Raw genomic sequence first — 27,759 nt, 5'->3', positions numbered from 1 at the left:
TCCCTATACAACTATGACCTATTGACCGCATGTAGCTAATGATATAGATATATCATTTATGTGTTTGGCATTGTCTATCAAACATTGCATTTGTTAGATAATTGATTGGTTTTTTTTGTACATGACATATTATAAAATGAATTTATATAATTATAATATTGAATCTTATTTCATTTGTCTTTTTAAATATGTTATCTATAAAAATATATCATCAAAGTTGATTGTAGGATATCAATATTGGGTGATTTTCATGTTATCTTTGTTTTGAAGCAAAGCAAACTATAATTAGACAAAACTATAAAAAGGCAAAATAATTACAGCATAATTCTATCTATCTATCTATCTATCTATCTATATATATATATGTGTGTGTGTGTGTGTGTGTGTGTGTGTATACACACACATAGAACACTCAATACAATAAAAATATTTTTATATATAAATATACAAATATTTATATGCAATTTCATGTATAATCTTTTTTATATTTTTGTGGAAATTTGAATTAACAATATGTTTAAAATGTTAGTAACATTTGTATTAATTTTATTTTATATTATATTTATCATTTAATTTTTTTATGTATATTATTAGTACCATGTGCCACCACTTTTTTAGATATTTTTTGCTATTATATGCTATTTTTATTATTATATATACAGTATATTACGTCTTGAAAAATTGAAATTATCCTGCTAATATATATATATATATATATATATATATATATATATATATATATATATATATATATATATATATATATATATATATATAATGTATTTATATATTATATTATTTCTTACTATGTATAAAGCATCATAAAACAATTTTTTATTTGCCATGTTCAGCATGCAAATTTTTACTAAATCAATTTTTATTGTGTTTCTATTTGTGGGTTGAAAATAATCCACATAGCGCTGGAGGGCTTGATGATAAAAACAGTAGCGAAGAGGGGGAAAAAAGTCGATGCTGGGTAGGAGTGAAAAATCACACATTACCTGATGACTCATATCTGTAGGTTCCCACATCGGGACTGGACTTCTCCCTCTCTCCCTGTAGTCTGGTCTGGTCTGGGACAGAGGCCTGCAGAGGTGTCACTTCACACCTCTGAGGCCCGAGTCTGCTATAAAGCCTCCCTCCAGCAAGCCCTCCAGCATCACTGACTCCCTCAAACCACACAGAATGGACGCGTCTTCTCCTTTCTTCAGCTACTTCACACAAAACTCCTGGAGCTGCCCGAGCTCAGACTCTGACTTCTACAACATCTCATCTCCCGAAGCCGTTTCTCCTTCTTCCTACATGGACTTCTCTCCTTCAGCTCAGCTACAAAGCAGCTCATCTCCACCTCCCGGAGTTGCGAAGACGCCCGCGTCGGGTTCTTTACATCAGGAAGGCTCACGTTCCCGTGTAGGAACTAGAAGAACGCGCTGCAAGAACCCGAGCAAGCAAAGACAGAGCGCCAGCGAGAAGGAGAAGCTCAGAATGAGGGACTTGACCAAAGCTCTCCACCACCTCAGGACTTACTTACCTCCCTCCGTGGCTCCTGCCGGTCAAACCTTGACGAAGATCGAGACTCTTCGCCTGACCATCCGCTACATCTCCTATCTGTCTGCTCAGCTAGGCCTCAGCGAGGAGTCTCTCTGCCAGATGAGGAACCTGAGAGCTTCTAGATACCAAGAATCGCCTCCAAATCAGGGCTATTCCACACCAGAGTACTGGGGACTCAGCACTTCATGTCAAGAACTGCCTCAGGGACCTTTAGAGCATGTCTTGAGGAAAACGGAGATGGATTCCCGTCAGGTCTGTGTGAACATGGAAACACCTGCTTATGACGATTCCTTCAACTCCAGCTCTGAATCTCTTCTGGAATGTCCTTTGTATGCAGATACAGCCACAACATACCAGGTGTGTACTTTGTTTCACAATTATACGTTTCAAATGGAAAATTATGCATGTCATTTTCAAAGAATATATATACTAATTTTTTCCCCATCTCTCTTTTTAGGGCTACAACAAAGCTGTCCATTGCCCGATTGCGCCTGAATTCTGGGGATGAAACTCTCATTGAACTTTTGATATTTAAAACACATTTTCACACATGTATTTTGGTGGACCCTACTGTACAGTATTTAATGTATTTTTAAAAATATTGTTTTATCTTATTTTAAGATTTCTATTTTAATATTATATATTTTCTATGTTTTTTTGTACACAAATGATACTAATTTATTGATATTTATATTAAAAACATCTAAATGTCACAGTTTGATGTGTGTTAACTCTGAACTTTAAGATTTTGTCTATTTATCATTAAATAACATTAAAAGGTCTTCAATATTTAATATTTTTTCAAATAACAAATCAACAGTGTTTAACTGGTTAAAATTAAAACAACAACAATAATAATAATAATTATTATTTTACTTTTTATATGCTATAATTATTATTATTATTACGTTTTACTAAAATAAAATACAAAACTAATATAAACTAATATTAAAATGAAAATGATATTATTTTTTTAAATAATAATGACTATAATAAATTCTCAGTTATAATAAAATAATACTTTTTCTAAACACGTGCTACTGTATATGAGTGATGGAGGCGATATGATTCTTGCTTTATTGCTTTATTGTAATGCAATGTCAATTGTCTCCATAAGAGGGCGTAATTTTACAGCCACGTGCAGCTGCACAGCATTGATTCACTCCATGTCACTTTTGACACGCTGTATCATCTCTGTCTTAAATTTAAGCAAATATTCTCTTATAGTTGTCTATTTAGCTTCCCCTGCATGCTTTATTCTTGATGTAAAAGCAATGTGAGTTGCACCTAATCAAAAGACGACTATTTTCATTTCTTCCAGATTCAGATTAATCAGTTTTTTTGATACTGTAATGCAATTCTCGCATACGCTGTCGATCGATTTCATTACCCTTGACAGAGAAAAAAGATGCAAAAATCAGCTGGAATGTGCAGAAACTGCAAAGATAGTCAGTTACAGCTTTAGTGAGGCTTTGAGTCTCTCTGTAGTCATTTACATGTAAATGACACACAGAATCCTGCTAATGGGCTTCTTCCAGCCAGTATTCACACTCAGGGATAGCAGATTTCAGAAGATAAAGAGAAGTTTATATAGAGCAAAAAAAAATGAACCAGCATTAACAATATATATATATATATATATATATATATATATATATATATATATATATATATATATATATATATATATATATATATATATATATATATATATATATATATATATATATATATATATATATATATAGGTGACAAGAGCTAACATAAAAATAAAGATACAAGTAGGCTATTCTTAAATATATTGTATGTGCGTTGTAAAGGATGATATTTAAGATTTTCATTGCCAAAGTTCATTGTAATAAATATATTTTTCACTTTTACATGCCCTCTAGTGGTCAAAATGTTTAAATGAGGCACATATGAATAACATAAGCACCAAGCATGCTATATATATATATATATATATATATATATATATATATATATATATATATATATATATATATATACAAAAGTGGATGATCAGAATATTCAAATAAAACATATTATGGCTAATTATTTGCTTCCATCTAATTTACTTTTTGAAACATGCTAGATAAATGAAAAATCAATTTCAGCATGTTTTTTTATTTTCATTTACATAATCACATCAATATAGCATTAATATATTTGCCTCTGAAATACTCATATCAGTCAGCAATACACTCAGTTTACATAAGGGATAAATGTTCAGATAATTTCATTTTTTTAATGAACTAGAATTATGTTTCATAAATATGAATGTAAAAAGAATGTATTACTATTATTTGTTTTACATTATTACATTATTTAATTTCCCCTCTAGCTACATTCAGTATTATAAAATCAAAATAAAAGACATAAGATGGTACTCCCCAACCCATTCAAGCTCTTACCATCATCCAAGCACTAATCAGGCCTGTGCAAATAAGAGCTCTTTCTTAATGAACTCCAGGTCAACAAAAAAAGAGCATCTCGCACCTCAAAGTCTGGGCTGGATGATCCCTTCAAAAGCCTGAACTTCATGCATGCTTATCTTCATAATCCTGTAATGCGTTTCAGGACCGTGCCGAGGTGTTAGATGCTCAGCTAATTAGAACCAGGGCTCTGCCTTAGATACCCTTGACCCTGTGACTGATATGCTAACGTGGAGCTCAATACGCAGTTTACAGAGCACGGGGAGGAAAGGATTTAGACAATTTAGTTGTTTACCTCAAATCAACATTTAACCGAGCAGGATAAGAAAAACACTTCACATTGATGTGCTAATCGACCTTTGATGCTTTAGGAAAAAACTAAGAGCGCTTTGAAAAGGAAGAAGGGAGCTCATTCGCAGGGAGGTCTGAGACTTTAAATCAACGTTTCGGCGAATTAACAGTGACCAGTGACGTTTTTAATGAGTCGAGCGCACATTTCGTGGTTTTTGATGAGGGTCGGTTTTTAATTGTGAACGTTCGCTGGACGCTTTAACCTAGGCCGCTATTGGATTGGTCGTATGGCTATTCGGAATAGCGCTCAAGCGTTCTTTAAGCAGCACTTTTGGAGTTTTCTCATTCTTTATGAAGTCTCATTTCTTCTGATCTTGTCTGATATGAGCGCGTTGTCTGGGAACGGTCTAAATCTAATTATTGCAGGACGGCACCGGGCAGGAGGGAGCAAAAAGTGACACGTCGGGGTCTGGGAACCATTTCCTCAGAGCTACTCACGCTGAAGCCGTAATCCACAAGCCCCGGGCCCGAGGAAGAGCTCACCTTACACCTCAGAGAAGAAAACAACAACTGGATACGCAACCATTAATGTTTGATCTCACTTCAAATCTAAAAGCACACGCATCAAACAGCCTCATTTTTATTATCCCGTCATTTGCTCATTTTGCTTTTAATTCGAAATATTATCCATCGACAAAGGCATACGCACACATACATGTGCACGCAAAGTATATATTTGTATTGTATGTAATATTTTACTTATATATTAATATTGTTGCTTTGAACCATTTTTTACAGTAAAACCGTGATTTAAAATGGTACGATTTTAAAATCTGTTCTCTTAAATATAACCGTCCTTACTGAGTTCCCACGAGGCCATAAAAGGTAAAAGTCAGTTGTCTAAACAAAAACCTGTGAACAACTGACACATTGCAGGCTACACACTTCACAAAAAAAAGGTGTTACTCTGAGAGCAGAAAGCAGAAAATAAGACATTTAAACAACATATCGCTTTAAATGATAAAAAACATGAATGCGTACATTTTTTTTGATACATTAATTTAGAAACAGTACTGAATTTAAAAAAAAATTATTATTGTATAATTGAAATAATTTCTGATGAATAAATGATTAATTGTAATAAACACAGACACATGTAATATAAATAAATGCATAAATAAATCTAATGCAATAATAAATGGGTAATAAATCATTTCAAAATAAGAAAATCAATCAACGCGCGCATTTCCAATCGATTAAAATAAAACATATACGGCTTTATTTCTTTTAAAAAAAAAAAAAAGAAAAAGCAATAAAATGCATCAAGACCTGACTTTGGTGAAAGGTGAAAAGTTTGAATTAACTGGCTTTGCGTTGTTATTTAAAATTATATAACTAAAATGCCACTTTTGACTGGTATTAGAGGAAGAGGAATTTATTCAATTTTCAATAATGCATGCATTGCTAAACAGAAGTATGTGGTGCCCAAAAATTCACATCAACATTATTTCCATGAAAAATCACCAGATTTGAACTCTAAATCTATCTTGAACTTGTCGTCTAGCAGTGAATGTTATTTTACCGCTGCAGTCGCCACCTCCCACCTGTGCTGGAAGAGATGTGAGTTCTCCCAGAGACCCCCTGCCCCTGGTGTGATGTCTCTCTGCCGCTTTGAAATTCTTAAGCGCCTTCTGGAGGTGCAACATCACACCTCTTCATCCAGGATATATTGGGCTGCTGCCTCCAGCTCTTTAGCATTCACTCAGGTACCAGACAACGAGAAGGAAACATCTCCTCTGCTTTGACAAGATCCCAACCATGGAGTTTAACTTTTCTCCTTACATGCTCCAGGGAGCCAAATGCCAGTTTAAATACGAGCAAACGCCCACCGCCATTGATGCTGGGTACTTCAGTGCCTGTGGCAGCCTTTCTCCGAGTTCCTCCATTGATTCTGGATGTTTTTCACCTCCTGCGAGCTGCTGGGGAGCCGGAAGCCAGCCGGAAGCCGGCGCGATCGACTGCGCACCAGCTAAAAAACCCAGATTAGCTCTGCCTGCTGATGGAAAGAGACGCTCCAGGTCTAAAAACCCTGGAACGAAGCGTCAGACGGCCAGCGAAAGAGAGAAGCTCAGGATGAGGGACCTGACCAAGGCTCTCCATCATCTCCGAACCTACTTGCCTCCGTCTGTGGCTCCTGCTGGACAAACCCTGACCAAGATTGAGACCCTTCGCCTCGCTATTAGCTACATCTCGTATCTTTCCGCCCAGCTGGAACAGTCTGAGGAGACCTTCAACAACGAAGCATCATCAAGAGGCTACTCGCAAGACGCTTCAGAGAGGCTTGAGACTGGTCTGCTTTCAGAAGCCTGGTGTGTGGATGAGCCACAGGAACTCGTGCAAGACAATGTCCAGTATTTTCCAGCATTCACAACCTTCAGCGATTCACCACAACAGATGGAAAACAGCTTTCCTTCTACTTCAAACTTCAGTGATGCACAAACCTATATGGTAAGGAGCCTTTCCACCGTGTTTTGTTATTTGGCATATATTGAACGTTCATTTAATGACTTGATTTAAATAGCAGACATTCTATATCTAAATTGTTTTTTCCTCTTTACAGTTTCCATGCTCAACGACACACGATGCTACATACTACAGCCACGGGTTTTTTCAGTGAAGAACACAACGAGAGATTATGCTGCCAAAATCAAGATTATTCATCTATAAACTAAGACTTTTTTTTTAGCTTGCTGCATTGTGAATGTATATATTTGTAATTATTTATCAAATAACTTATTTTTCTATTGAGCAAATTTGTATATGTTGTTTATTTATTATCCTTTTTTATAATAAATACTTTGAAATTAAAAAGTTCTCATTCTCATAGATGTTCAAATACATTCGGTATTTCTCGCATGGCACAAAACAAAAGAGGTTGAATTTGAAATGGAAAAAAAAAATGTGTATGCAGCATAAATATGGATCGCCAAAACACGATTCATGAAACAGTTCACAGTTTTCTCACAGTTATGAACGCAATTTCAAAACTACACACCAACCTGTGCGAACCTCCAAGTCAAAATCAAATAGTTTTGCCAAAAAATGATTTTCAAAAATTTGATCCCAGGTGATACACAAGCTGGCCAGATACACATATTACTTTCCTGCCTAGAGAAAACCCGTGGTTATAAAACCTCCTTTTGGGAAACATAAATTATAATACGAAGCATTTTTGCGGCAGCTATAAAAATGCTTTCAATAGTAAATGCCACAAAATCTTACTTGTTACAACAGATGTAGGAACTAAAAATACATACACAAAAACAAATAAATTGTTCATCTTGTACGCAGGCTAGTGAAAACCCAGCCGCAGATTATGAAAATGAGCTTATGAGTCAGGTACCAAAGTATGAAGCAAGTTTTGCGAGTTTTATTTCCTGAAATATCTTATGTCAGGTTGTTTAAGGTTACAAACTCTGGAAAGTACACAATAATGCACATTTCAGTTGATCATTAATCTTTTTCCACTTCTTTAAAAGTGATTTTTTTAAATGGGTTAAAATGTCTACTTATTGTGCCGTTCAGATTCCTATAAAACATAACCACTGACACTTAAATTTTAGTATGTGCAAGTGGCTTGTGGCATGTAGTGACTTATTGGTCTATTATAATGAAGGTGTTGCTTTTTGTGTAAAATGCCAATATTTTAGTTTTTTGATGCAAACAAAGGGAAGTCAAATTGCATTGTAAAACTGCATCAAAACACAACTTTCTGTTACAATACAATACATCACGGCTAAATCTGACTCAACACAACACATGTAATGAAAAAAGCACTGGTCAGTTAACCCTAACAAGGCTATAAGTATACACAAAGAACCTATGATGAAATACATACACGTGCCACTGTTATTATAAAAGTTAAGCAATTATGTTCTATGGATACATCTGTACTTTCTAGTATTATATATATTTATTTTAAATCTAATTATGTTTTATCCACTTTTCCTTCGGGTGCTGAAACCTGAAATTAGAACATTGATTAGAAACTACCTATGAAATCTAAGAAATGTAATGTAATTTATTGATAAACGCTATTATCTGAACTCTCTATAGCAAAAATAAATCTTAATTTACTTTACCAGTAAACCTGATTTATCCACATCGTCTCCAGCTGCTGAAAATACAAAAAAAACCTGGTTAGAAAATGTTCAGATGAATCAGTATTGTTGTTATTCTTTGTGCACATTAATAAGCCACATTATGCTACAGTGCAAGGATCAATAATGGGTGTGAGAGGGACAAAAAAAGACAAAAACTACACAGAAAATACTCACAACAAGCAGAGGAGAAGTCACTTGTAGAAGAGGCTTCAACAAAACACAAAAATTATATATATATATACAACGGCATAAAATATTGTTCATCAATAAATCATTATATCTGAATGGATCTATCACATTTATTCTTTTTTCTGTCATGTATTACCTGATTGATACCTTCTTCTCCATTTAAAAATGGCAAGCAGAGCCATCAACAGCAGTACCAACGCTAAAACCCCAAGCACTGAGGAAATCACCTGCTTAAATGTTTCCCCGTGAGCTCTAAAGTATGACAGATCACAGAAACATTCTTTTATGACACTTTGATAACGTTTTATGCAACAGTTAACAAACAAGAGGTTCATGATTAACTCAACACAATGCAATTTTTTTTTGCTAATTCCTTTTGTCTGTTAAATAAAAAGGTTTCAGTGAAAGAAGAAAGAAGTTTAAATGATCTAAAGATCGTACCCAAATCAATGTCCAGTTTGTTGTCCAGACTGAGGTGTGTGACGGAGCAGGTGTATTTGTGTTTGTCTGCAGCACTGATCTCCAGACTCTTCCTCATCTGGTACGTCCCGTCATCGTTGGGCAGCAGATCTCCTCCAGTGATCTCATGATCAGCTACAGGCTGCTGGTCTCTGAACAGGGTCAGGTTGATGTGACGAGGGTAAAACCCTGTCGCCAAACAACTCACACGAGAACCTCCAGAATCAGAGATAGCTTTCCGGATGAGTCTGACTCGTGGTTTTACTGTCCAAGACAAGAAAAATGTAGTAGTGGTACTCTACAAGACTGCATTTATTCAAAGAAATTAGAGCATGTTGGGTGCTTACCTTTCCTCTTTACCTGAGCACCTCTCTTTTTAAGGAAAGCCCTAAGAGTATTTAGGCAGTTTGGGTAGATTAAAACCTCATGATACCACAGAGACACTTGCAGAGTCCGGTCTGTGTACTGTTCTGTATATTTTAATGGACCCTTATATGTAAACCTGCCATCAAAATATAGCAACTGTTCTGTAGTAGAACCACTAAATGCATTCTTAGTGATCAGTCGTCCTGGTACGTCATTGTCCAACAGCTCACAAAAACCCATTAGCTGGTAAACTGCAAGTCCTGTGAGGACAACAAAAACTGAAGATGTTGGAACTGACTTTATCATCCAGTATTAAATCAAACGAACTTACTGTCTGTATGATTTTCACTTCTTGATCTTTCCTCAAGATACACATATAAATCTGCTCCTATGGAGCCATTGTCCCCTAAGTAATACAAATCATCTTCATTTGTAGTATTTCCTCTTGAAACGCAAGTCCTCTGATCACAGTATTGTACTACAATGTCATCCAACCAAAATGTGGCACTAAATTCAGCAAACTGAGTGTTTCCTTTAATGTATGTTATAAGCAAAGTGAAAGAGTGAGAACCTGTGAAAGAATGATAATAATTCAAATTCATCATCATTAAAGTAAGTAATAACAAAACCAACTGGTAAACAGTCTACTTTACAATAATAAATTACTTGCTAGATAAAAAAAGCTAGATAAAAAATAATACAGGTACATCTAATTAACATTACAATATTGTAAAAAACGTTTTTTGAGTAACTTTAAAAAAAAAATTAACTTTCAGATTCTTTTAGATTTTAGATTCATTACATGTAAAATAAAACATTTGAAAAGTTTTTTTCAGGTTTTTTTGTTTTAATTTTTATTAATTTGAGCTTACAGCTCATAAAAGTCCAAATCCAGTATCTCAGAATATTAGAATATTTATATTTAAGTTTCATTAAATGAACATCCCTACAATAGAAATTCTGGGTATCTCTTGTTCTTTGATGCCACAATAATGGGGGAGACTGCTGACTTGATCCAGAAGACCCTCAGAAGAACTCCACAAGGAGGTTAAGTCACCGAAGGCCCCTTGTTTCTGAAAAGAGCTACCAAGACGCTTCTGAAACAGAAACAACACCAGAAGCATCTTAACTGAGCTAAGGAGAAAAATATCTCCACTGTTACTCAGTGGTCCAAGGTACTCTTTTCAGATAAAGGTAAATTTTGCATTTCATTTAGAAATCAAGGTCTTGAGTCCGGAGAAAGACTGGAGAGGCACAGGATCCAAGCTGCTTGAAGTTCAGTGTGGAGTTCCTGAAGTCGGTGATGGTTTGGGATTCTGTGATGTCTGCTGGTGTTTGTCCATTGTGCTTCATCAAAGTCAAAAGTCAACACAGCCTTCAGTCAGGGGATTTTGGAGCACTTTATGCTTCCTTCTGCTAAAATACATTATAAAGATGCTTATTTCCTTTTCAATTAGGACTTCAGCAAGTGCTTTGTGGACCATCACGTGTCCAACAACACAGACGAGCTGAAGCTCAACATTGTCTCAGCAGAGACACAAACTGATCTCTTCCATTCAGCGCTAAAGGAGACCAGACCAAGCACTGAGGGCAGAAATGAATATACTTTGAAGAACTTAAACTTTCTGCTTTGCAAATCCTTTTTTTGATTGATTTTAGGAAATATTCTAATATTTTGAGATACTGGAGTTTGACGTTTATGAGCTGTAAGCTCTAATCATGAAAATTAACTGAGAAACTTTGAAACAAATTCATATTTCTTTAAATGCACCGTTAATAAAAACAATAAAAAAAAGCAACGACTCTTCACAATGTTGAGATCTAAACTGACATTACATCAGTGAATATGAATTATGAATCTATTTTGCTTTTTTTCGTAAATCATATGAAATCCTACCTGCTGAAACAAAGGTTGGAAATGAAAACCCCCACAGAAAAATAAATAACTTGATCATCTTCTTCTCATCTCCCAAGCAAATCAGAGCATTGCATATTGCTCTCGAAGACAACTTTTGCACAACTGCAAGTTATTTCCTTGAGCAGCAGCTTTAAGCTGTCAGCAGCAGGCTAGCAGACCCACATTCCTTTAACCCTACTGTAGCCATTCCTCACAATGGATTAGTAACACTTTACTTGTTTTGTTTCTTTCTATTCCAAGTTGTAGTTACATGTTAATGGTTGTTAAAGTGTATCAGTATCGCATATTTACCCAGTCCAGAGCATTAAAACTATTGAAACATTCTCAAAAGGGGTTTCTAACTTTATAACACTGGTTTTCATGATTATTAGCCGTCTAGCCATTGTAGTCTATACTGGAATTGCTTTTATTCTGTTGAGATACTTGACTTGCAGTCCACTTGTTTCTTTTTACCACATTAATTACTAATGATGTAGTCTAAGTGCAAGATTTTTCCCCGTGTTGCAAAGATACGCTTTCAGTGAGCGCCCGCTCTTGCAAATTATCAGCTTTGGAACAAAGTACAGACTTGTTTCAAGCATGTACTGCGACATGTCCCTGAACCAACATCTTTGTTAACCCTCGAAAAACATTAACCAATGCGATTAACCAATCAGATTTGAAAAAACAGTTTATAGCTGACACATGATAGTGACACATTAGTGTCATTGATCTATCATTTCCTCTGATTTTAGGCATTGCTCATGTGTAAGGTTAGGTTTAAGTGTATTGATATGGTCACAACTACATTTTTGGATTAAAATGTCATTTTACAGATGTACTCACTTGACTTTTAGGTCTCGCTTGCTGATTTGTATTGGAAATTGTAAAGCATAAAGTTTATAATTTTATGCAAAAGTAGGGCGTTTAATCATATATTGCTAAAAATTGGATATAAATCCATTTGACCCTTTATCAAAGTAGCGTATTTAAAACAAAACTGTCTGTTTTTTGCCAATGTTTCTCCTCTCATTCATGTTGCTGTGTGTCATGATGAAATCTCGTGATTTTTCGTTTAATTTAATTTAATGATTACAGTGTGCATTTTTCTTTGTGCAGGTTTCTTACAGGTTTGTACAAATACATATGATTTTTTGGAAGAAGCATGAAGCCAAAGCTAACCTTCAGCAGCCTTTGATCAGATCATGCTAAAACGACAAATAACATTCATAAAAATTTGCCACTAATACTATATGAATTTCCATCAGTCTGTTGCATGATCAAATGTTGCACATTACATTACAAATTAAAGCTCATTATGTAAACAACAGACATTTCAGTGTTTAGTATACTGCCTCAAATAGCAGAGGTCGGGTCAGGTAGCAGCAGAGGGAGTGATCACAGGTCATCCAGAGGTAAGAGCTCCCTCTGCTGGCTTGGTGACAATTAATTTGAAGATGCTGTGCCCATGCTTTCTTCAGATGCTGGAAAAGATTATAATTTTTTTTTCGTTATTAAGTAAAAAGTGCCACTAAAATTCAATCATTTTATTTATAAAATTTTTACTACACAGTTTTACTACAAACAATAATACAGAAATTGTCCCTCTTCAGGCAGTAACTTGCCAAAAGACATTTGCAAAAATATATAACATTTAAAACACTGTACTCACTAGAAGAAGGAGAATAGTCACTCTTTAAGGAAGCTATAATGAGAAAGGAAATAACTGCTGTAGAATTATTAATGGAAATTAAATTAATGAAAATATCACTGGATGATTTCTCTTTCACTTCAGTTCTTGTTCTACCTGCATGTCTCCTCCTGTATTTATATATGATGAGTGCAGTTCCAAACACCAACATCAGAGCCAGAACTATCAGCACTGAAGGAATCACTGACTTAAATGGTTCACCTGGATCAAACTCTGAAACAAGCATGTTAAAAATCATACCATCAATTATTATTTTCTCATGATTATTGCTTAATTTTGCATAAAACCAGATTACCCAGAGTGACGTCCAGTTTGTTGTCCAGACTGAGGTGTGTGACGGAGCAGGTGTATTTGTGTTTGTCTGCAGCACTGATCTCCAGACTCTTCCTCATCTGGTACGTCCCGTCATCGTTGGGCAGCAGATCTCCTCCAGTGATCTCATGATCAGCTACAGGCTGCTGGTCTCTGAACAGGGTCAGGTTGATGTGACGAGGGTAAAACCCTGTCGCCAAACAACTCACACGAGAACCTCCAGAATCAGAGATAGCTTTCTGGATTAGTTTAAGTCTGGGTTTTACTATACAGAGAAGGAGCAGGAAAGAGACACATGCAGTAAATCACATTTCAGTGCGTTTACTTTTTGCTCCACTAAACACATATTTTATGACTTAAATATTTTAGGGCTGTCAATTCAAAACCTTATATTTCTTTTTTTCCGCAAGATCGGAATCCATACCTTTTCTGTTAACTTGATTTCCTCTCTTCTTGAGGTAATTTTTTAGAGTTCTAATGCAAGCTGGGTAGTACAAACTCTCATGAAGCCACATGGACAGCTGTAGGTATGGTTGGAGCTCTTGCTGTGTGACGTATGACGTTCCTTGATAAGTAAAATTGCCGTCGATGTAACAGAGCTCATCTGTGGTGAGGCCTTTGGAAGCACTCCTGGTGATCATTTGTCCTGTCTTGCCATTCTTCAGTAGTTCACACAGAAACATCTTTTGATGAACCTGAAGACCTAAGTGGACATAACTTATGAGGTGACTCAACTAAAGAGGTCTGTAATCCTTGAAGACAGAGTAGCCTACGTTTATTACTTATGTAAAAACTACCAATACAGTTTCCAAACCACTTGGAAACTTTCTTTACTTACTGCCAGTAAGGTTACCCCCGTCCATTACGATCCACCTCTCCACAAAATCATCATAAATATATTTACTAATGGTGTGGACATGTTGTGGGTCAATCACGTTATCTTCATCAGTAGTATTTCCTCTTGGGACATATGTCCATGTCTTTGAATTGTAATGTCCTACTACAACATCATCCAGCATAAGCGTGTAACTATATTCAGGAAAGAACGTTTTCCCTTTAATGTATGTTGAATGCAAACTCAGAGAATGCGAACCTGCGAAAAAAATAAACGCATATGTTTTATTATAGTTTTGTCATAGGCGTAGTTTATATATATGCCGCTTAATGAAGTCCGTATTAGCGATGTAAGTCAATATGAGATGTAATTTTATAAAACGATAGAGAGACGTAAGATTATATAATATGTCGTTCACATGGCGCATTCATTACGACAACTGTGAATTAAAGCGCATTACGAGCCCTAAGCCTTTACACAAATCGGGCTATTTAAAATCTTACCCTTTAAATGAACTACTGGAACTGACAGCACGAGCAAAGTAATAGCCATTTCTTGATGTAAAATCATTTTTGGATAGCCTTCTTGAAACATTAGACCTGATTGTTTATTTAGACCCTGCAGTTAACTGGGGTACAGTTGGTTTCGTTTTCGCTCTTCCGTGTTCAATAGCTTTGCTAATATGAATTTTTAAAAGGATATTTAGAATTATTTTTTACTATAATGAGCAGTGCATAGATGTTTTTTTCTGCAGAAGTGAATATTTAAAAAAATTAAAAAATTAAAAACACGTTCATGTCTATGGGACGGTGTGGTGTCGTCATCACCCATCTGAGGGACCGTCTACAAATTGCATGATACTTTTATGGAAAGATGCTAAAGACGTTACAGCACGTTGATATATAATACATTTTTTATTTATATATTTCACGAACCACTTGTGATTTAAGTGTAAAACATTTTTACAATCACTATTAGTTTGTTAAAATACGTCAATGACAGGAATAAAGAAATAGTTGATGAAAATGAAAATCCTGTCGCCAAACAATGCAAAACAAAAACAAAAAAAAAAAACCCCCCACCTAGGTTTGATTTCTGAATATGTCTAATTAACAGTTCAAGGGCAACATCTTGAATGGAGAGATGTTGTTTACGCCATTACATGCACAAATATTGGTTAAATATTTTAGCATCACAAATTATGAATCATTTATAGCATACAGTTCTTTTATTAAAGCTTACCATCAGTTTTGTTTTGGTGCCACTGCCCATATATCAGTAAAGGAGGACTGTAGTCATTTATTGTGAGAAGAATATTTGAATTAAACATCATCTTGAGCTGTTGTATGTCCTCTTGGATTTGTCCCAGCATTATAATACAGAATTCTGACATTATCCAGCATTGCTACATTTATGCACGTAGCAAGCAACCACAAAGAATGAGAGTCTGCGCTATAATAAGAGGAAATTGTTTAACAAAAATGTTTAAAAAATCGTAATGGTGCATGGAAATGGATGTTTGTGGTTGTCAGCCTTCATATCATAAAAGTTTTTTCTTTCAGTTTCACCTTTGTCAAAAACTAACAGTAGCCAACATCCAGGAGACCTGCAGTCATGTTCTTGACCGGTCAATGCTAATGGGAGTTACATATCTATTTAGTAACTATATGTAAAAACTGTACAAAAGCGGTTTCTCTTGGAACAAAGAAAATCCTATCTTGTAAGAATAACTTTGTTCAGTTGTTTAAGGGTGTTTTTCTGATCATGTTGTTTTGTGGCATGAACATGAATCTTATGTTTCCACATTTTATTCACATGCTGAAATTGATGGAGGTTTCTAGTTGCTAGGGTAGACAGCGTAGGCCTACATTTTTCCTATTTACATTACCACACAAAACAATAATAGATAAAAACGTACAATTTTTATTTCTTATATTTCTTTTCAATGTCTGCTAAAGAAATGAACGATAATTCCAATAGTTCTTGATAGACAGATAGATTGACAACCGTTTTTGCTTCATTTGGTTAATTACATTACACATAATTAGCATTTTTGAAATTTGAATCTTTTCAGTCAGTCATTCAGTGGTATACCCAAAAGGACAGGCGCTTGCTTCATTCTTGAATGAATCAGCCGTTTGAACGAATCATTTGAAGGCTTCAATGACTCCATTAGCCACTTGCTATCAGCTAACCGATGGTTTACTTTCATAGCAGCAGCTTTTTTTCCAGCATTTCAAATTTATAGATTTGTAGATTCTGATTTCATACGATTTGTTATATGAAGTTATTAATGAATTGTAAGAATTTGTAAAATATTACGCATGCATTTAATACGGTTGAATGCCCTTTAAATAGGTTAAATGACTAGGAAGTATTTGTATGCAGTATTAAGTCATAAAACGTAATTTTTAAAAGAAAATAAAATTGTGGTCAGTGAAAATGCTGAGTGGCTAGTTCTCAGGATGATGAGGAAGACGCAGGTCATCCAAAAATAAAGGACTTCAATATTTAAACAATTCAGGCTAAAAAAAAAAAAATAAAACGTAACAACCAACTGAACTGAACTAGGAGAAGACTTTAAGTAAAAGTGCTGATGAGGGAACAACAGGTGAAGGGAGTTAACTAATAATGACTAACAGGCAAATTTACGAGTTAAACAAACAGGAACAAAGCCATATAAGGAAACACACGAACAGGCGAACATAACAGAAAAAGACAATAGGAAAGTTCGTAATCTTTACACTAGTGAATCTGGAAAACCACTAGTCATAGTGGCTCATGAGCAAGAAAGTTAACGTCAAGACAAACATACAAACTAGCAGAACGTCTAAGAATTAAATGCTTCACAGTTCATCAGTAAATCATTTAACAATTAAATAACACAGTCTACGTACAAAAAATGTTTGTAGTTAAGACAAATTTGAATATGCTTATATTTAAAGCGCAAACAAAAAGCTTTTCACATTTAATGTTTTGATGCCAAAGGCAGTGCAACTAATCAAACTCTATGGTATTTTGACACAAATTCAAAGTCAGAGTTCGATATAAAGTCACAGGATGCCAACAAAGGATAATTGTGCTAAATAATCATAATTTGTGCAGACCACAATGTACTTTAAAGACAACTGTTAAAACAGCATACATAAAAACAAACAAGACTGATCACATTACATTTGTTATATAAATACCTTTTCTTTTCTTTTTTTTTAAATACTTATTTCTGTTACTCATGCTAAGGGCTAAACTGGAGGCTTTTGTAAGCAATAGTAAAGGAGACAACTGCACAAATAAACACTTTTTTTATTCCATGACACTCTATGGTTTCTTCAAAGTGTTTCTTCTTCCATTATTTGATGTGGAACTGTTGAAATGTATGACACTTGCCATCCGTGTCTGTATCTTTAATCAAGTCAAGCAACTGTTGGAAATCATTTTTCATTGCTTGAAGACATGCAACTTCAATTCATTATATTTATGCTGTACTTTCAACTTGTTCATTAGATGCTGAAAAAAAATTATGAATGATCTGAGTATGCAAAAAGTAATTGAAATAATTGAATTCATGTAGGCCTACTTATTTAAAAAAAGAGGAAAAAAGCACTTAGTACAAGCTGCAGAATAACCACTTTTGTATGAATCTACAAAGTCAAATATGTTATTCATAAAATAAAGTATTTTCTAAACAGAACTAGGCTACTTATAATTAATTAATTAATTATTTTTGCCGTACCTGTTTGTCTCTTCCGGCATTTATATATGATGAGTCCAGTTCCACACACCAACACCAGACTCAAAAATATCAGCACTGAGAGAATAGCTGATTTGAATGCTACACCAGGCTCGGATTCTAAAAATAATTTAATAATAATAATTATTTTTAATGTTTTCGTTATAGTGTAAAACATAAACCACAGACTTCGATTGTTTTAGCTGTTAGATTGTGTTTTCCGTAGGAGCAGATTACCCAGAGTGACGTCCAGTTTGTTGTCCAGACTGAGGTGTGTGACGGAGCAGGTGTATTTGTGTTTGTCTGCAGCACTGATCTCCAGACTCTTCCTCATCTGGTACGTCCCGTCATCGTTGGGCAGCAGATCTCCTCCAGTGATCTCATGATCAGCTACAGGCTGCTGGTCTCTGAACAGGGTCAGGTTGATGTGACGAGGGTAAAACCCTGTCGCCAAACAACTCACACGAGAACCTCCAGAATCAGAGATAGCTTTCCGGATGAGTCTGACTCGTGGTTTCTCTGCAGAAGAAAAGAGCAGAGAAAAATTAGTGATAAGGGAATATTATCTATAACTTAAAAATATATGGCTATTTATTGTAGATTCTTTATACCTTTTCTGTTTAGCTGAGTTTCTCTCTTTTTAAGGTAATTCTTCAGAGTTGTTATGCAGACTGGGTAATACAATTTCTCAACACGCAGTTTGTACCGACTAAGATTGGGTATTATTTGTTCTTCTGTGTAATTTGAAAATAACTGATAGTTCAAATCGCCATCAATAAAGCACCGCTCATCAACAGTAGAGCCTCTATAAGCAGTTTTGGAGAATAGTTGTTGATGTTTGTTGTCACTCTGTGTACAAACTGCCATCATCTGATAAACTACAAGACCTGTTAGGAAATAAAGACAGTGATATTTCAACACATTTGCATCAGAAACCCTTAAAGGGGAAATAAACTCTTAAAGGGTCTTTCAAATGGCTCTCAACAGGGTTTGTCAAAAATTAATTATGAGATTCATGAGTCAATGTGGTTATTATGTATGCAAAGAATATAGGTATTAAACATGTTCGACATTGTTTAACAAAAACTTTTTTGTGCGAATCACTGTAATAAAGTGCACAGTCTGAGCTTTAATTTAAAGGTAATTTCATCACAATTTGAGAAGCAATTAGCTCTTTAATATATGTACCTGTAATTTGACAGTCGACTTAAATACCACTTCATGGCCAGATGTGGGCTATTCCTTCATTATTTCAACATCGGTTAAGCAGATAAAAGGTGAACCCACATGCAGTCAAATGAGCTCTCCATGCAGGTGAAACAGAATTGGCTTCAAAAGCAAAACAAATGCATCAGATAGATAGCAGGAATGTTAGGAGTTGCCAAATCAAATATTTTGCAAAAACATATTTCGGTAAGCACAGCCCTGATTGAGCAGGCATTTCAATTCTTAAAGACAAAACTAAAGGCAGAAAGACCCACAAACAAACAACAACTGAAGTCAGCTGCAAAGCTGCAAAAGGTTTGGCAAAGCATCGCAAAGAAAAGAGGAAACCCCAGTCTGCGGTGATGCCCGTGAGTTTCAGACTTTCAGGCATTCTCAATTAATTTATTTATAATTGTTTTGACCAATTACATCTGTGTCCCTGAAAATGGGGGGGCTGGATATAAAAATAGTTGTCATTTCTAGGCATTTTGTGTTATATTTTTGTTCGACTTCTTGAATTAAAGCTTAAAGTCTGCACTTTAATTTTCATCTTAGCATATAGAGCCAATTAAGAAAATGTTGTTAGTGTCCAAATATATAACATCTTGAATATATTCCATTCATAATCATCAAACACAGTCACGCAGTGATATTCATGCAATGTCTGAGCCAATCACTTTTAGCCAACTGAACTTACTTTCTGTGGCGTTGACAGGTCTCAGGCGATTTGATCTTTCTTCAAAATGAGCAAGTACATACTCACTTAAAACCTTAAGGTCCCTTGGATCTATAACATCATCTTCATTTGTATCATTTCCTCTTGCAACATAGATCTTTTTTCCTGAATTATAATAAGCTACAGTGATGTCATCCAACATAACTGTAGCACTAAATGCTCTTTCTTCTCTGATGTAAGTCGCAAGTCCTGTCAAATTATGAGAACCTGAAACGACAGATAAAATGTGTTAATTAGCAATTAATCAGTGAATGGAATAATGGAATAATAGCAGTTTTTAATTGATTTATTTAACAATCAGTCTGTTGATACTGCCGGAACTAAACTAAAAAGGTCCTGTGTGGGGAATCTGTTTACAAATAATCTAAAAGGTCTTCATTTAAAGAAATAGCGCTACTTAAAACTGTTTCATCAATATGCAAACTGATGATTTCCTCACTTTTCTGACTTCCAGCCTGTGACCTGGAAACTGATCAAAGTTAGCAGTCATTCAAGCAGTGGTCAAGGTCGTACTAAATTAATTCCTGCATATCTCCAGAAGGTGGCGCTTGCACAAATTTGTCCAACGCGGGTACAGCATAATATCATACTTGACAGATATCTTTTTAATTGGTTGAACGTTACAATTTTTCACATTTGCTAAGGCACTAAAGCACATTTCCTGAACCAAATTCTTAATAGCGTAAAGCGGTTTGTCCTCCAAAACCTTTAACAAGTTCAGGCAGATCTCCTGCACTCTTTTTTAAAAACCACAGATTGTTTATTTTAAGTACGTCCTCTTTACGTTTCTGTGACTTAATCACTGTAGTTGCTGTTTATGGGATAGACAGAGAGCTTTTGGATCTCATCAAAAATATCTTAATTTGTGTTCCAAAGATAAACAAAGGGTGAGAGTAAAAAAAAATATTTACATAAATTTACATATATAATAATTTAATAATCTTTATTTTAACTCTTTAAACCATAAAATTGCAATTTTGTAATGTTAAGACAAGCTTTTACATAAATGTTGGTGATATAAATGTTATGCCAAGCTAAAAAAAACACTGATTGAAATGATATGACTAAACAATATTTCATGCAAGCACATTGTTGATCATAAAAACAAATAAATACATTTGTGGCAGAATACACTTTGCACTTACATACCACGCGTATCTGTTTGTGCAAGCCCAGATATGCATCTTTTAGCAGCCCACAGATAAAAGAATGGCATTGGCTCATGCAGCAGCCTATTCTGTTGCATTGGGGACACACTTGACTAAAGTACTATGAGTTACCAGAATCTGTCTTAGCACTGTTAACCTCAAACAAAAAACACTGGCCTAAAGAAAACATGTGACCATTTTTAAAAATACATGAACATAATATATAAACAACTATGTGGTCAAAAATCTCCTCACACCACTCTTGGGCAGACATGCCACTGAAAAGCTTAAAGTCATAACAAGATTGGATGGTGTCCGCGGCAGGTGAAATATGCAGAAGTCCTAAAAGGCTTAGGGGAGCTACAAGAGGAATACAGTAACAACCCAGTGCAACACTAGACGTTTTCCAGCACCTCTAATGGATAAAGTCAAGGAAGAGTTATCTAAGATGGAGAAACTTGACATCCTCCAGAAGGTTGAGTAAAGGTTGAGCTTTGAGTAAATTCGAGATCAATTCTTATCAGTTGTATAATATGAAATCATACCTGCAAAAACGAAACCTTGAGCCAGATGGAAAACCATGAGAACACACGGGGTGTCCATTTTGATGTTGACAAAAACATCTGTATAGAGTAATGCAGATGGTGGTACCCTGTCCCATGGGACACTCGCGTAAACCTGCTGTATGGATCTGTCCGGTCCTTTAGCTCCAGAAGAACGTACAGTGTCCCATTCGCCTTTTTAGGTTTAAAAGAGCTCTCAGTCGACTAAACCGATACGAACCGCGCGGTCAAATCAAAGGCGACGACTCGAAAAGTTTGGGAGGGAGGGGCGAGGACGTTCCTTCCAGTGCATGTCGTGCAAAGCTGAATTTCGTAAAAGGGGTTAAAAAAAATATGAAGCACTATCGTCACTAGATCCTTTGTCTTTTTCCCTTTTTGTACTTCGTTTTTACCAATTTAACACCCAAAATCCGCTTTAATGTTTTTGTTGTTGTTTTTGCAAGTACCTCAGTCCTCAAATGCTGTGTTGAAATGAAAGATAAAGCAGTCAGATGCTGAAAAATAAAATACTTTCTCTTTTTATTTATTCACTGCATACGATTGTTGGGCAAAAAGACACAAACCCATCTACATCATAGATGGACCGAGGGAGAGCGATTTATGGGTAAACTTGTTAAACGGTTTTTTAGTGCTAAATGTGCTTTATTTAACAGAACCAGCATACTAGAGCGTTTTGACAGAACTTGAGCACGGGAATAAAAACTAAAACCAAAGGTCTATAACAAAATATAAATGGCTAAAGTGAAAATACACAGACTAAAGGAGGACCTAAATAACGAGGAGGTAAAAATCACGAGTAACCAAGGGAACAGATTAACAGCAAGAAAGTAAAGAAAGAGAGAGAATGCAAACTAAAAGTCCATGAACTTTAAAATAAGTCTCTAAACTCGACGGAACACAAAAACAACACGAAAAGAGATGCAATTGATGGATATTGGCTCAAAATATTAATAACTATTTATTTAGTTAGTTAGCCAATTTTATTTCCCTCAATAATATCACATACCAAAGCCTTATATAATAACATCCATATAACAACAGCAGGCAACACTAACACTAACACCAACACCAAAACTGTTAGGACTGATGGAATCACTGAGTTATATGGTTCTCCATGGCCGTACTCTGAAACTTGAACCACAAATTCATTTGGAGTTTAGCTTGGTATTATTTTGTCCAGTAAGAATTTCTAACCTAAATCCACAGTCATCCTGTTGTCGGGGCCGAGGTGTGTGACGGAGCAGGTGTATTTGTGTTTGTCTGCAGCACTGATCTCCAGACTCTTCCTCATCTGCTACTACTTTTATTTATATAACAACACATATACAGGCCCACATAGGCTATAAGATATCGGAGATCATTGCTGCCAATATGCATTTGTATCAAACAAGATTGTAAGAGAATTAAACTTTCAAGAATGACACAAGACGTTTTCACAGCTATAGGTCAACAAATCTAAACGCCTTGCCTGACAAATATACATATGATAGCATTGTCATATGCCTCAATAATAAATAGGGTCTCAGGATAAATAAATAAATAAATTCATTTTAAATGTGACACTTTGCCAGAACATATTTTGTCTGCATTGACTCATGACATTAACATCAATGTTGATGCTGTGTCCTCACTTGTGCCAGATTCTGAAAATTAATGTAATGAACTGAGTGAACTTTGAATAAAAAGTGTGTTGGTTCAGTGTCTGTTTATATTAAATCTGATGTTCCTGTCATCTCAATAAAACGAGATTTCAGTAGACGTATTATTATTAGTAGTAGTAGTAGTATGAGTTTCTGATTAAATCCTGCTAAATTGGAAAAACTGCTCTCTCGTGGCGCTGGTGTACCATTGCATGCCGAATAATACACATACTGTACTAAACGTTTTCAGAAATGCTTTCAGAAATTAACTCAAATTAAAGAAGCAGAAGACATTCTGAAGACTCAAACCTGTACAAATTGTGTTTTTGAAAATAAAACTATAACTATAAGAGTTAACTATAACTCTTTTTTCTACAAATGTAGACATTTTCAGATATTAGGAATGAATTATTACACAATTCACCGTGCATGTGCAGAGACATTAAAAGGCAGGTCATATAGGTTTTCAAAAAATATCTTTATTTGTTTTTAATATGTCTGTCCTTCAAGTTAAACAGTCTGCAAAGTTGTTAATCAAAAAACTGACCAATCAGAGCATAGTTGCTTCGAAGCTTAAGATCTTAGACCTTAAGATCAGAACTGATTCATACATACCGTATCAAAATCATTGAAAAATTATTCCAATATTAATATTTAGAGGAAATTACAATGCTTTCTGACCTTAGATGCATTTAAACCTGTTGTAGGGGACTCCAGCACAACATTATGACACTTTAAAACACCATATAACCTATTCTTTAAAGAATAGACTTCATCAGTGTGTTGCAGAAATGAAATGGTTTACTGACCTCTAGTGGACACATAGAACATGATAAGAGCAAAATATCTTAAAAGCAAGTGTAGGATGAAGCATAGTTTAGCTAAGCTAGTGATAATAGACTGATTAATGATGTTGAACTATTCCAGATGGACTGTTGTTGCTCTATTAAAAATGTATAATTGTATAACTATTACCTAACTAAAAAAATACACACACATATACATGACCCTCGCCGTCATCCAGCGCTTAGAATCATCACAACCTATCCCCAACCTTGCAGTGCCCCTAAATACACTAACATTAAAAAAAAACTATACATACATGCAGCATAAAACAAGAAACAACACTCCTGTCTATAAATAAGTTAAATTCATGAAAAAAATGATTACACATTGAGACTTAAAGGGACTTAAAAAGACTTAAACAGAAAAATTGACTGTAATTCCCCAATTTCACGCTGCATGAGAAGTAAATCTCAACTGGAAATCTCACAGCTTGTCAGTTCACAGCATTAACATCTTAAGGAATCTCAGATAACTATTCCTTTATATGGAGATGAAGATTACAGGTCTCTTATTCCTTCTCCATTGGATAAAGGATGTGATGATTTGATCTCCTTGCAAATAGGATGGACGTCTTATATTACAAAACATCGTCATCATCTGTTCAAGGACATAAATGTTATTTTGCACAAATATGCATGGCTGTTATTCACAAAAATACACAAAATTGGTGTATTTTAAATTTGATCACACTCCAGGAAATTACGTGCAGACATTAAGCATATAGTATGGGACTAATGCAAACAAAGCATAAGACATTATATACAAACTGATCTTATTAAATTCAATAAAAATCTCCAGAAAGCATGAGAGGAAAACAAAATGAGTCTTACCCGGATGTCTTTCTGTTTGCCTTTTCCTGCAGATGGCTACTGCTACTAGAAAAATCACACACACCCACAGCAGGACAAATATCACAACAGCAATGTGATAACGGGGGAGCTCATCTTCTAAAAAAAGGAAGAATTCAGATTAAGATCATCAAGATTTTATCAGATAATTTTCTGCATTTCTAAGAGCAGATTACCCAGAGAGACGTCCAGTTTGTTGTCCAGACTGAGGTGTGTGACGGAGCAGGTGTATTTGTGTTTGTCTGCAGCACTGATCTCCAGACTCTTCCTCATCTGGTACGTCCCGTCATCGTTGGGCAGCAGATCTCCTCCAGTGATCTCATGATCAGCTACAGGCTGCTGGTCTCTGAACAGGGTCAGGTTGATGTGACGAGGGTAAAACCCTGTCGCCAAACAACTCACACGAGAACCTCCAGAATCAGAGATAGCTTTCCGGATGAGTCTGACTCGTGGTGTTACTGCATAAGAAAAGAAGAGCTGGAAAAAATTAGTGATAAGGAAATATTTTCTATAACTTCAAAATATATGGCTATTCATTGCAGATTGCATTTTACCTTTTCTGTTTAGTTGAGTTTCTCTCTTTTTAAGGTAATTCTTCAGTATTTCTATGCAGGCTGGGTAATACAATTGCACAAGACGTTCCTTGGACCTCTCAAGATTTAGTTGTATTTCTGGTCGTGTGTAATTTAAAAATCCCTGGTATGTGTATTCACCGTCAAAATAACGCAGCTCATTAAACGTTGAGCCTCTATAAGCATTTTTGCTTATTATTTGTCCACGTTTATTGTCATTCTGCTCACAAAGACCCATAACCTGATGAACTTCATGACCTGTATAGAAATGAAGACAATAAAACACATTTGCATCAGGAGTCCTTTGAAACGTCTCGCAATAAACTTTCCTTTTTTCTCTTTTAGCTTGCTTTCATCAGGGGTTACCGCAGCAGAAAAATACGCACAACCAGTTTGACACGTTTTTGATTTGAAACATAAGTTGATGTGTATATTGTCATAGTGGGTGGAGATACTGAATGGAATCACACAGATGAAAGCCTGAGAGACGAAACTGATGTTTGTCCTCCAAAATAAATAAGTAATAAAATGTTAACTTCTGACTGCAATTATTTTATCACATCTATTATAAACTAATAATGCATTTCTTACAAAATCAATCCTTTTTTCTTTACTGTATATGCATATCCTTCATTCATAAACATCAAACAGAATCGTTCAGTGATATAACCAATTGAATATCACAAACTTACTTTGATTTTCTATGTTGTCAGGTCTGAGGCCTTTTGGTCTTTCTTCAAAATGATTAAGCAGATTCTCACTTACAGCCTTAAGGTAATTTGGATCTACAACATCATCTTCATTTGTATAATTTCCTCTTGCAACATAGATCTTTGTTTCTGAATTATAATAAGCTACAGTGATGTCATCCAACATTATTGTAGCATTAAATGCTCTTTCTCCTGTAATGTATGTTGCAAGCCCCATCAAAGTATGAGAACCTGAAACGACAGATAAACACATGTTAATTAGCAATTCATCAGTGGGAGGTCCTAGTGGCAGCAGATAGGGGCTTTATTCTATAATACTGGAGCAAAGGCAAAATTCAAGACATCTATGAGATTTTTTTTATTTACATTTTATTTAGAAGATGTTATGTTTATTATTTTTATATACATTTTAATAGAATATTTTATATGTATTTCTTCAGGACTGAAGAAAAAATGCACCCATCTTCACTTAAAAATTAATTAACAAAGACTTTTAACTAAAAATCAATACAGATATCAATACAGATTTTGAATAGTGTATTTAAAAGTCTTTAAAAATATATATTTATTGTCTAAATAAATATGCATTTATTTCATTTATTTATTATTATTATTTTATTTATTTATCATTTTTTAAAAGAGTTTTGGAAGCAAATGGCACACATTCGGTGGATTGAGCAATGCTCTAATTATGAACATCTTGAATAAATCACAGCGTGTTTCTTATCGAGTAGCAGCTGCATACCTGCTAAAACAGAAACTGGAACCAAGAGCAAACACACAACAGCAGCACAGGGTGCGTTCATTTTGTTGTTGACGAAAACACCTGTATAGGCTGGCTTTGATAATTACAGAGAATGATGAATATTACTTTTCTTTGAAAATCACAGCTAGCTCCTGTGAGATATAACATGAAGTCCTGAACCGTTGACTTCGGATGCGGCTCTGTCCTGAATGGGACACCTCGTGTAAACTTGAATTGTTGTTTTCCGCCGAGTGCGCGTCTCCGTTTAATCCAAGTGTTGACGGCGTCCCGTTCGCCATTTTATGGTTAAAGAAATCCCGCGCGCCATCAGACGACTAAACCGAGGTAGCAGTAGCAGCAGACTTGTATCCCATTCAAAGCAGGTTAAAGTTGGGTGGTGCGTTCTGGGAGAGGTCGAGGACCAACGCCCTGCCTGAATTAACCTTTTAAAATCAGGGAGCAGAGTTTAGGCAACCCTGGGAAAATAATGACCAATTTAAATTAAAAATTACATTTAGTCTACCTATAGGAACCTCCCAGCGCTAATTTATAGGTTTCGTGAATTACCTGTAGAGCATGTCAATTTTTCACCGATACAATATTCAGGACATCTCTCAAAACAAAATGTTTGGCCATTTGCGATCCATATTAAGCCACGTCAGTAGGCTATTTCGATCATTAACCAACGTTGTAGAAACGCTTAAAGTGCCTCAATACATTTAAAACAGCACATTAAGATATCAGAATTCAGTAATCTCTTTATTAATGAGTGTAGGTTACGTAGGAAAGCCGGTAGTGACGCTATT

At 35.3% G+C, this 27,759-nt stretch overlaps 6 protein-coding genes across 8 annotated transcripts; 2 read left to right on the top strand and 4 right to left on the bottom strand.

Annotated features, from left to right (window-relative positions):
• Positions 1-853: 853 nt before the first annotated feature.
• mespbb (mesoderm posterior bb) lies at positions 854-2,211 on the top strand. Its single transcript, XM_043228664.1, has 2 exons — positions 854-1,908; positions 2,009-2,211. The coding sequence occupies exons 1-2, from the start codon at positions 1,186-1,188 to the stop codon at positions 2,057-2,059; spliced, it is 774 nt and encodes a 257-aa protein (XP_043084599.1). The 5' UTR covers positions 854-1,185; the 3' UTR covers positions 2,060-2,211.
• A 3,475-nt stretch (positions 2,212-5,686) lies between these two features.
• On the top strand, positions 5,687-6,954 carry mespab (mesoderm posterior ab). The gene is made up of 2 exons (XM_043228783.1): positions 5,687-6,785; positions 6,898-6,954. The coding sequence occupies exons 1-2, from the start codon at positions 6,096-6,098 to the stop codon at positions 6,952-6,954; spliced, it is 747 nt and encodes a 248-aa protein (XP_043084718.1). The 5' UTR covers positions 5,687-6,095.
• A 1,463-nt stretch (positions 6,955-8,417) lies between these two features.
• On the bottom strand, positions 8,418-11,458 carry LOC122331064 (major histocompatibility complex class I-related gene protein-like). Of its 2 annotated transcripts, XM_043228506.1 has the most exons (7): positions 11,352-11,458; positions 9,786-10,025; positions 9,436-9,714; positions 9,071-9,352; positions 8,766-8,881; positions 8,615-8,647; positions 8,418-8,454 (listed from the first exon to the last, which is right to left on the bottom strand). In XM_043228506.1, exons 1-5 carry the CDS (start codon positions 11,407-11,409, stop codon positions 8,853-8,855), a joined length of 888 nt encoding a protein of 295 aa, XP_043084441.1. In that variant the 5' UTR covers positions 11,410-11,458; the 3' UTR covers positions 8,418-8,454; positions 8,615-8,647; positions 8,766-8,852. The 2 variants fall into 2 exon arrangements, with proteins under 2 accessions (XP_043084441.1, XP_043084442.1); XM_043228507.1 differs by lacking the exon at positions 9,786-10,025 and having other exon boundaries at positions 11,352-11,446.
• Positions 11,459-12,418: 960 nt separating this feature from the next.
• On the bottom strand, positions 12,419-14,900 carry LOC122331061 (major histocompatibility complex class I-related gene protein-like). 2 transcript variants are annotated; one of them, XM_043228502.1, is made up of 7 exons: positions 14,713-14,900; positions 14,213-14,467; positions 13,799-14,077; positions 13,358-13,639; positions 13,159-13,275; positions 13,024-13,077; positions 12,419-12,835 (listed from the first exon to the last, which is right to left on the bottom strand). In XM_043228502.1, exons 1-7 carry the CDS (start codon positions 14,801-14,803, stop codon positions 12,798-12,800), a joined length of 1,116 nt encoding a protein of 371 aa, XP_043084437.1. In that variant the 5' UTR covers positions 14,804-14,900; the 3' UTR covers positions 12,419-12,797. The 2 variants fall into 2 exon arrangements, with proteins under 2 accessions (XP_043084437.1, XP_043084438.1); XM_043228503.1 differs by having other exon boundaries at positions 13,024-13,056; positions 14,713-14,889.
• Positions 14,901-16,119: 1,219 nt separating this feature from the next.
• On the bottom strand, positions 16,120-21,828 carry LOC122331062 (major histocompatibility complex class I-related gene protein-like). Its single transcript, XM_043228504.1, has 6 exons — positions 21,575-21,828; positions 19,843-20,088; positions 18,551-18,826; positions 18,177-18,458; positions 17,943-18,059; positions 16,120-17,716 (listed from the first exon to the last, which is right to left on the bottom strand). The coding sequence occupies exons 1-6, from the start codon at positions 21,630-21,632 to the stop codon at positions 17,685-17,687; spliced, it is 1,011 nt and encodes a 336-aa protein (XP_043084439.1). The 5' UTR covers positions 21,633-21,828; the 3' UTR covers positions 16,120-17,684.
• Positions 21,829-23,712: 1,884 nt separating this feature from the next.
• Positions 23,713-27,310, bottom strand: LOC122331063 (hereditary hemochromatosis protein homolog). Its single transcript, XM_043228505.1, has 6 exons — positions 26,954-27,310; positions 26,191-26,439; positions 25,481-25,756; positions 25,103-25,384; positions 24,909-25,025; positions 23,713-24,675 (listed from the first exon to the last, which is right to left on the bottom strand). The coding sequence occupies exons 1-6, from the start codon at positions 27,012-27,014 to the stop codon at positions 24,656-24,658; spliced, it is 1,005 nt and encodes a 334-aa protein (XP_043084440.1). The 5' UTR covers positions 27,015-27,310; the 3' UTR covers positions 23,713-24,655.
• Positions 27,311-27,759: the final 449 nt, after the last annotated feature.

This window comes from Puntigrus tetrazona, chromosome 25, assembly GCF_018831695.1.
Source record: "Puntigrus tetrazona isolate hp1 chromosome 25, ASM1883169v1, whole genome shotgun sequence".
Lineage (NCBI taxonomy): Eukaryota > Metazoa > Chordata > Actinopteri > Cypriniformes > Cyprinidae > Puntigrus > Puntigrus tetrazona.
The sequence above is the reverse complement of the archived record's forward strand: the minus strand, read 5'-3'. Positions and strand labels throughout refer to the sequence as shown.

Excerpts from the sequence above, each read along its gene's own strand:
- mespbb (XM_043228664.1), top strand. The coding sequence starts at position 1,186 with ATGGACGCGTCTTCTCCTTTCTTCAGCTACTTCACACAAAACTCCTGG. Across the intron at positions 1,909-2,008 it reads ATACAGCCACAACATACCAG|GGCTACAACAAAGCTGTCCA; the intron begins GTGTGTACTTTG and ends CTCTCTTTTTAG.
- mespab (XM_043228783.1), top strand. The coding sequence starts at position 6,096 with ATGGAGTTTAACTTTTCTCCTTACATGCTCCAGGGAGCCAAATGCCAG. Across the intron at positions 6,786-6,897 it reads GTGATGCACAAACCTATATG|TTTCCATGCTCAACGACACA; the intron begins GTAAGGAGCCTT and ends TCCTCTTTACAG.
- LOC122331064 (XM_043228506.1), bottom strand. The coding sequence starts at position 11,409 with ATGATCAAGTTATTTATTTTTCTGTGGGGGTTTTCATTTCCAACCTTT. Across the intron at positions 10,026-11,351 it reads TCCAACCTTTGTTTCAGCAG|GTTCTCACTCTTTCACTTTG; the intron begins GTAGGATTTCAT and ends ATTCTTTCACAG. Across the intron at positions 8,882-9,070 it reads CAAACTGGACATTGATTTGG|AGCTCACGGGGAAACATTTA; the intron begins GTACGATCTTTA and ends GTCATACTTTAG.
- LOC122331061 (XM_043228502.1), bottom strand. The coding sequence starts at position 14,803 with ATGTTTCAAGAAGGCTATCCAAAAATGATTTTACATCAAGAAATGGCT. Across the intron at positions 13,078-13,158 it reads ATACAGGAGGAGACATGCAG|TTATTTCCTTTCTCATTATA; the intron begins GTAGAACAAGAA and ends ATTCTACAGCAG. Across the intron at positions 12,836-13,023 it reads TGACTATTCTCCTTCTTCTA|CATCTGAAGAAAGCATGGGC; the intron begins GTGAGTACAGTG and ends AATCTTTTCCAG.
- LOC122331062 (XM_043228504.1), bottom strand. The coding sequence starts at position 21,632 with ATGGACACCCCGTGTGTTCTCATGGTTTTCCATCTGGCTCAAGGTTTC. Across the intron at positions 18,459-18,550 it reads AACTCAGCTAAACAGAAAAG|AGAAACCACGAGTCAGACTC; the intron begins GTATAAAGAATC and ends TTTCTTCTGCAG. Across the intron at positions 17,717-17,942 it reads ATGCCGGAAGAGACAAACAG|CATCTAATGAACAAGTTGAA; the intron begins GTACGGCAAAAA and ends ATTTTTTTTCAG.
- LOC122331063 (XM_043228505.1), bottom strand. The coding sequence starts at position 27,014 with ATGAACGCACCCTGTGCTGCTGTTGTGTGTTTGCTCTTGGTTCCAGTT. Across the intron at positions 25,026-25,102 it reads CAAACTGGACGTCTCTCTGG|AAGATGAGCTCCCCCGTTAT; the intron begins GTAATCTGCTCT and ends TCCTTTTTTTAG. Across the intron at positions 24,676-24,908 it reads GCAAACAGAAAGACATCCGG|ATGATGACGATGTTTTGTAA; the intron begins GTAAGACTCATT and ends GTCCTTGAACAG.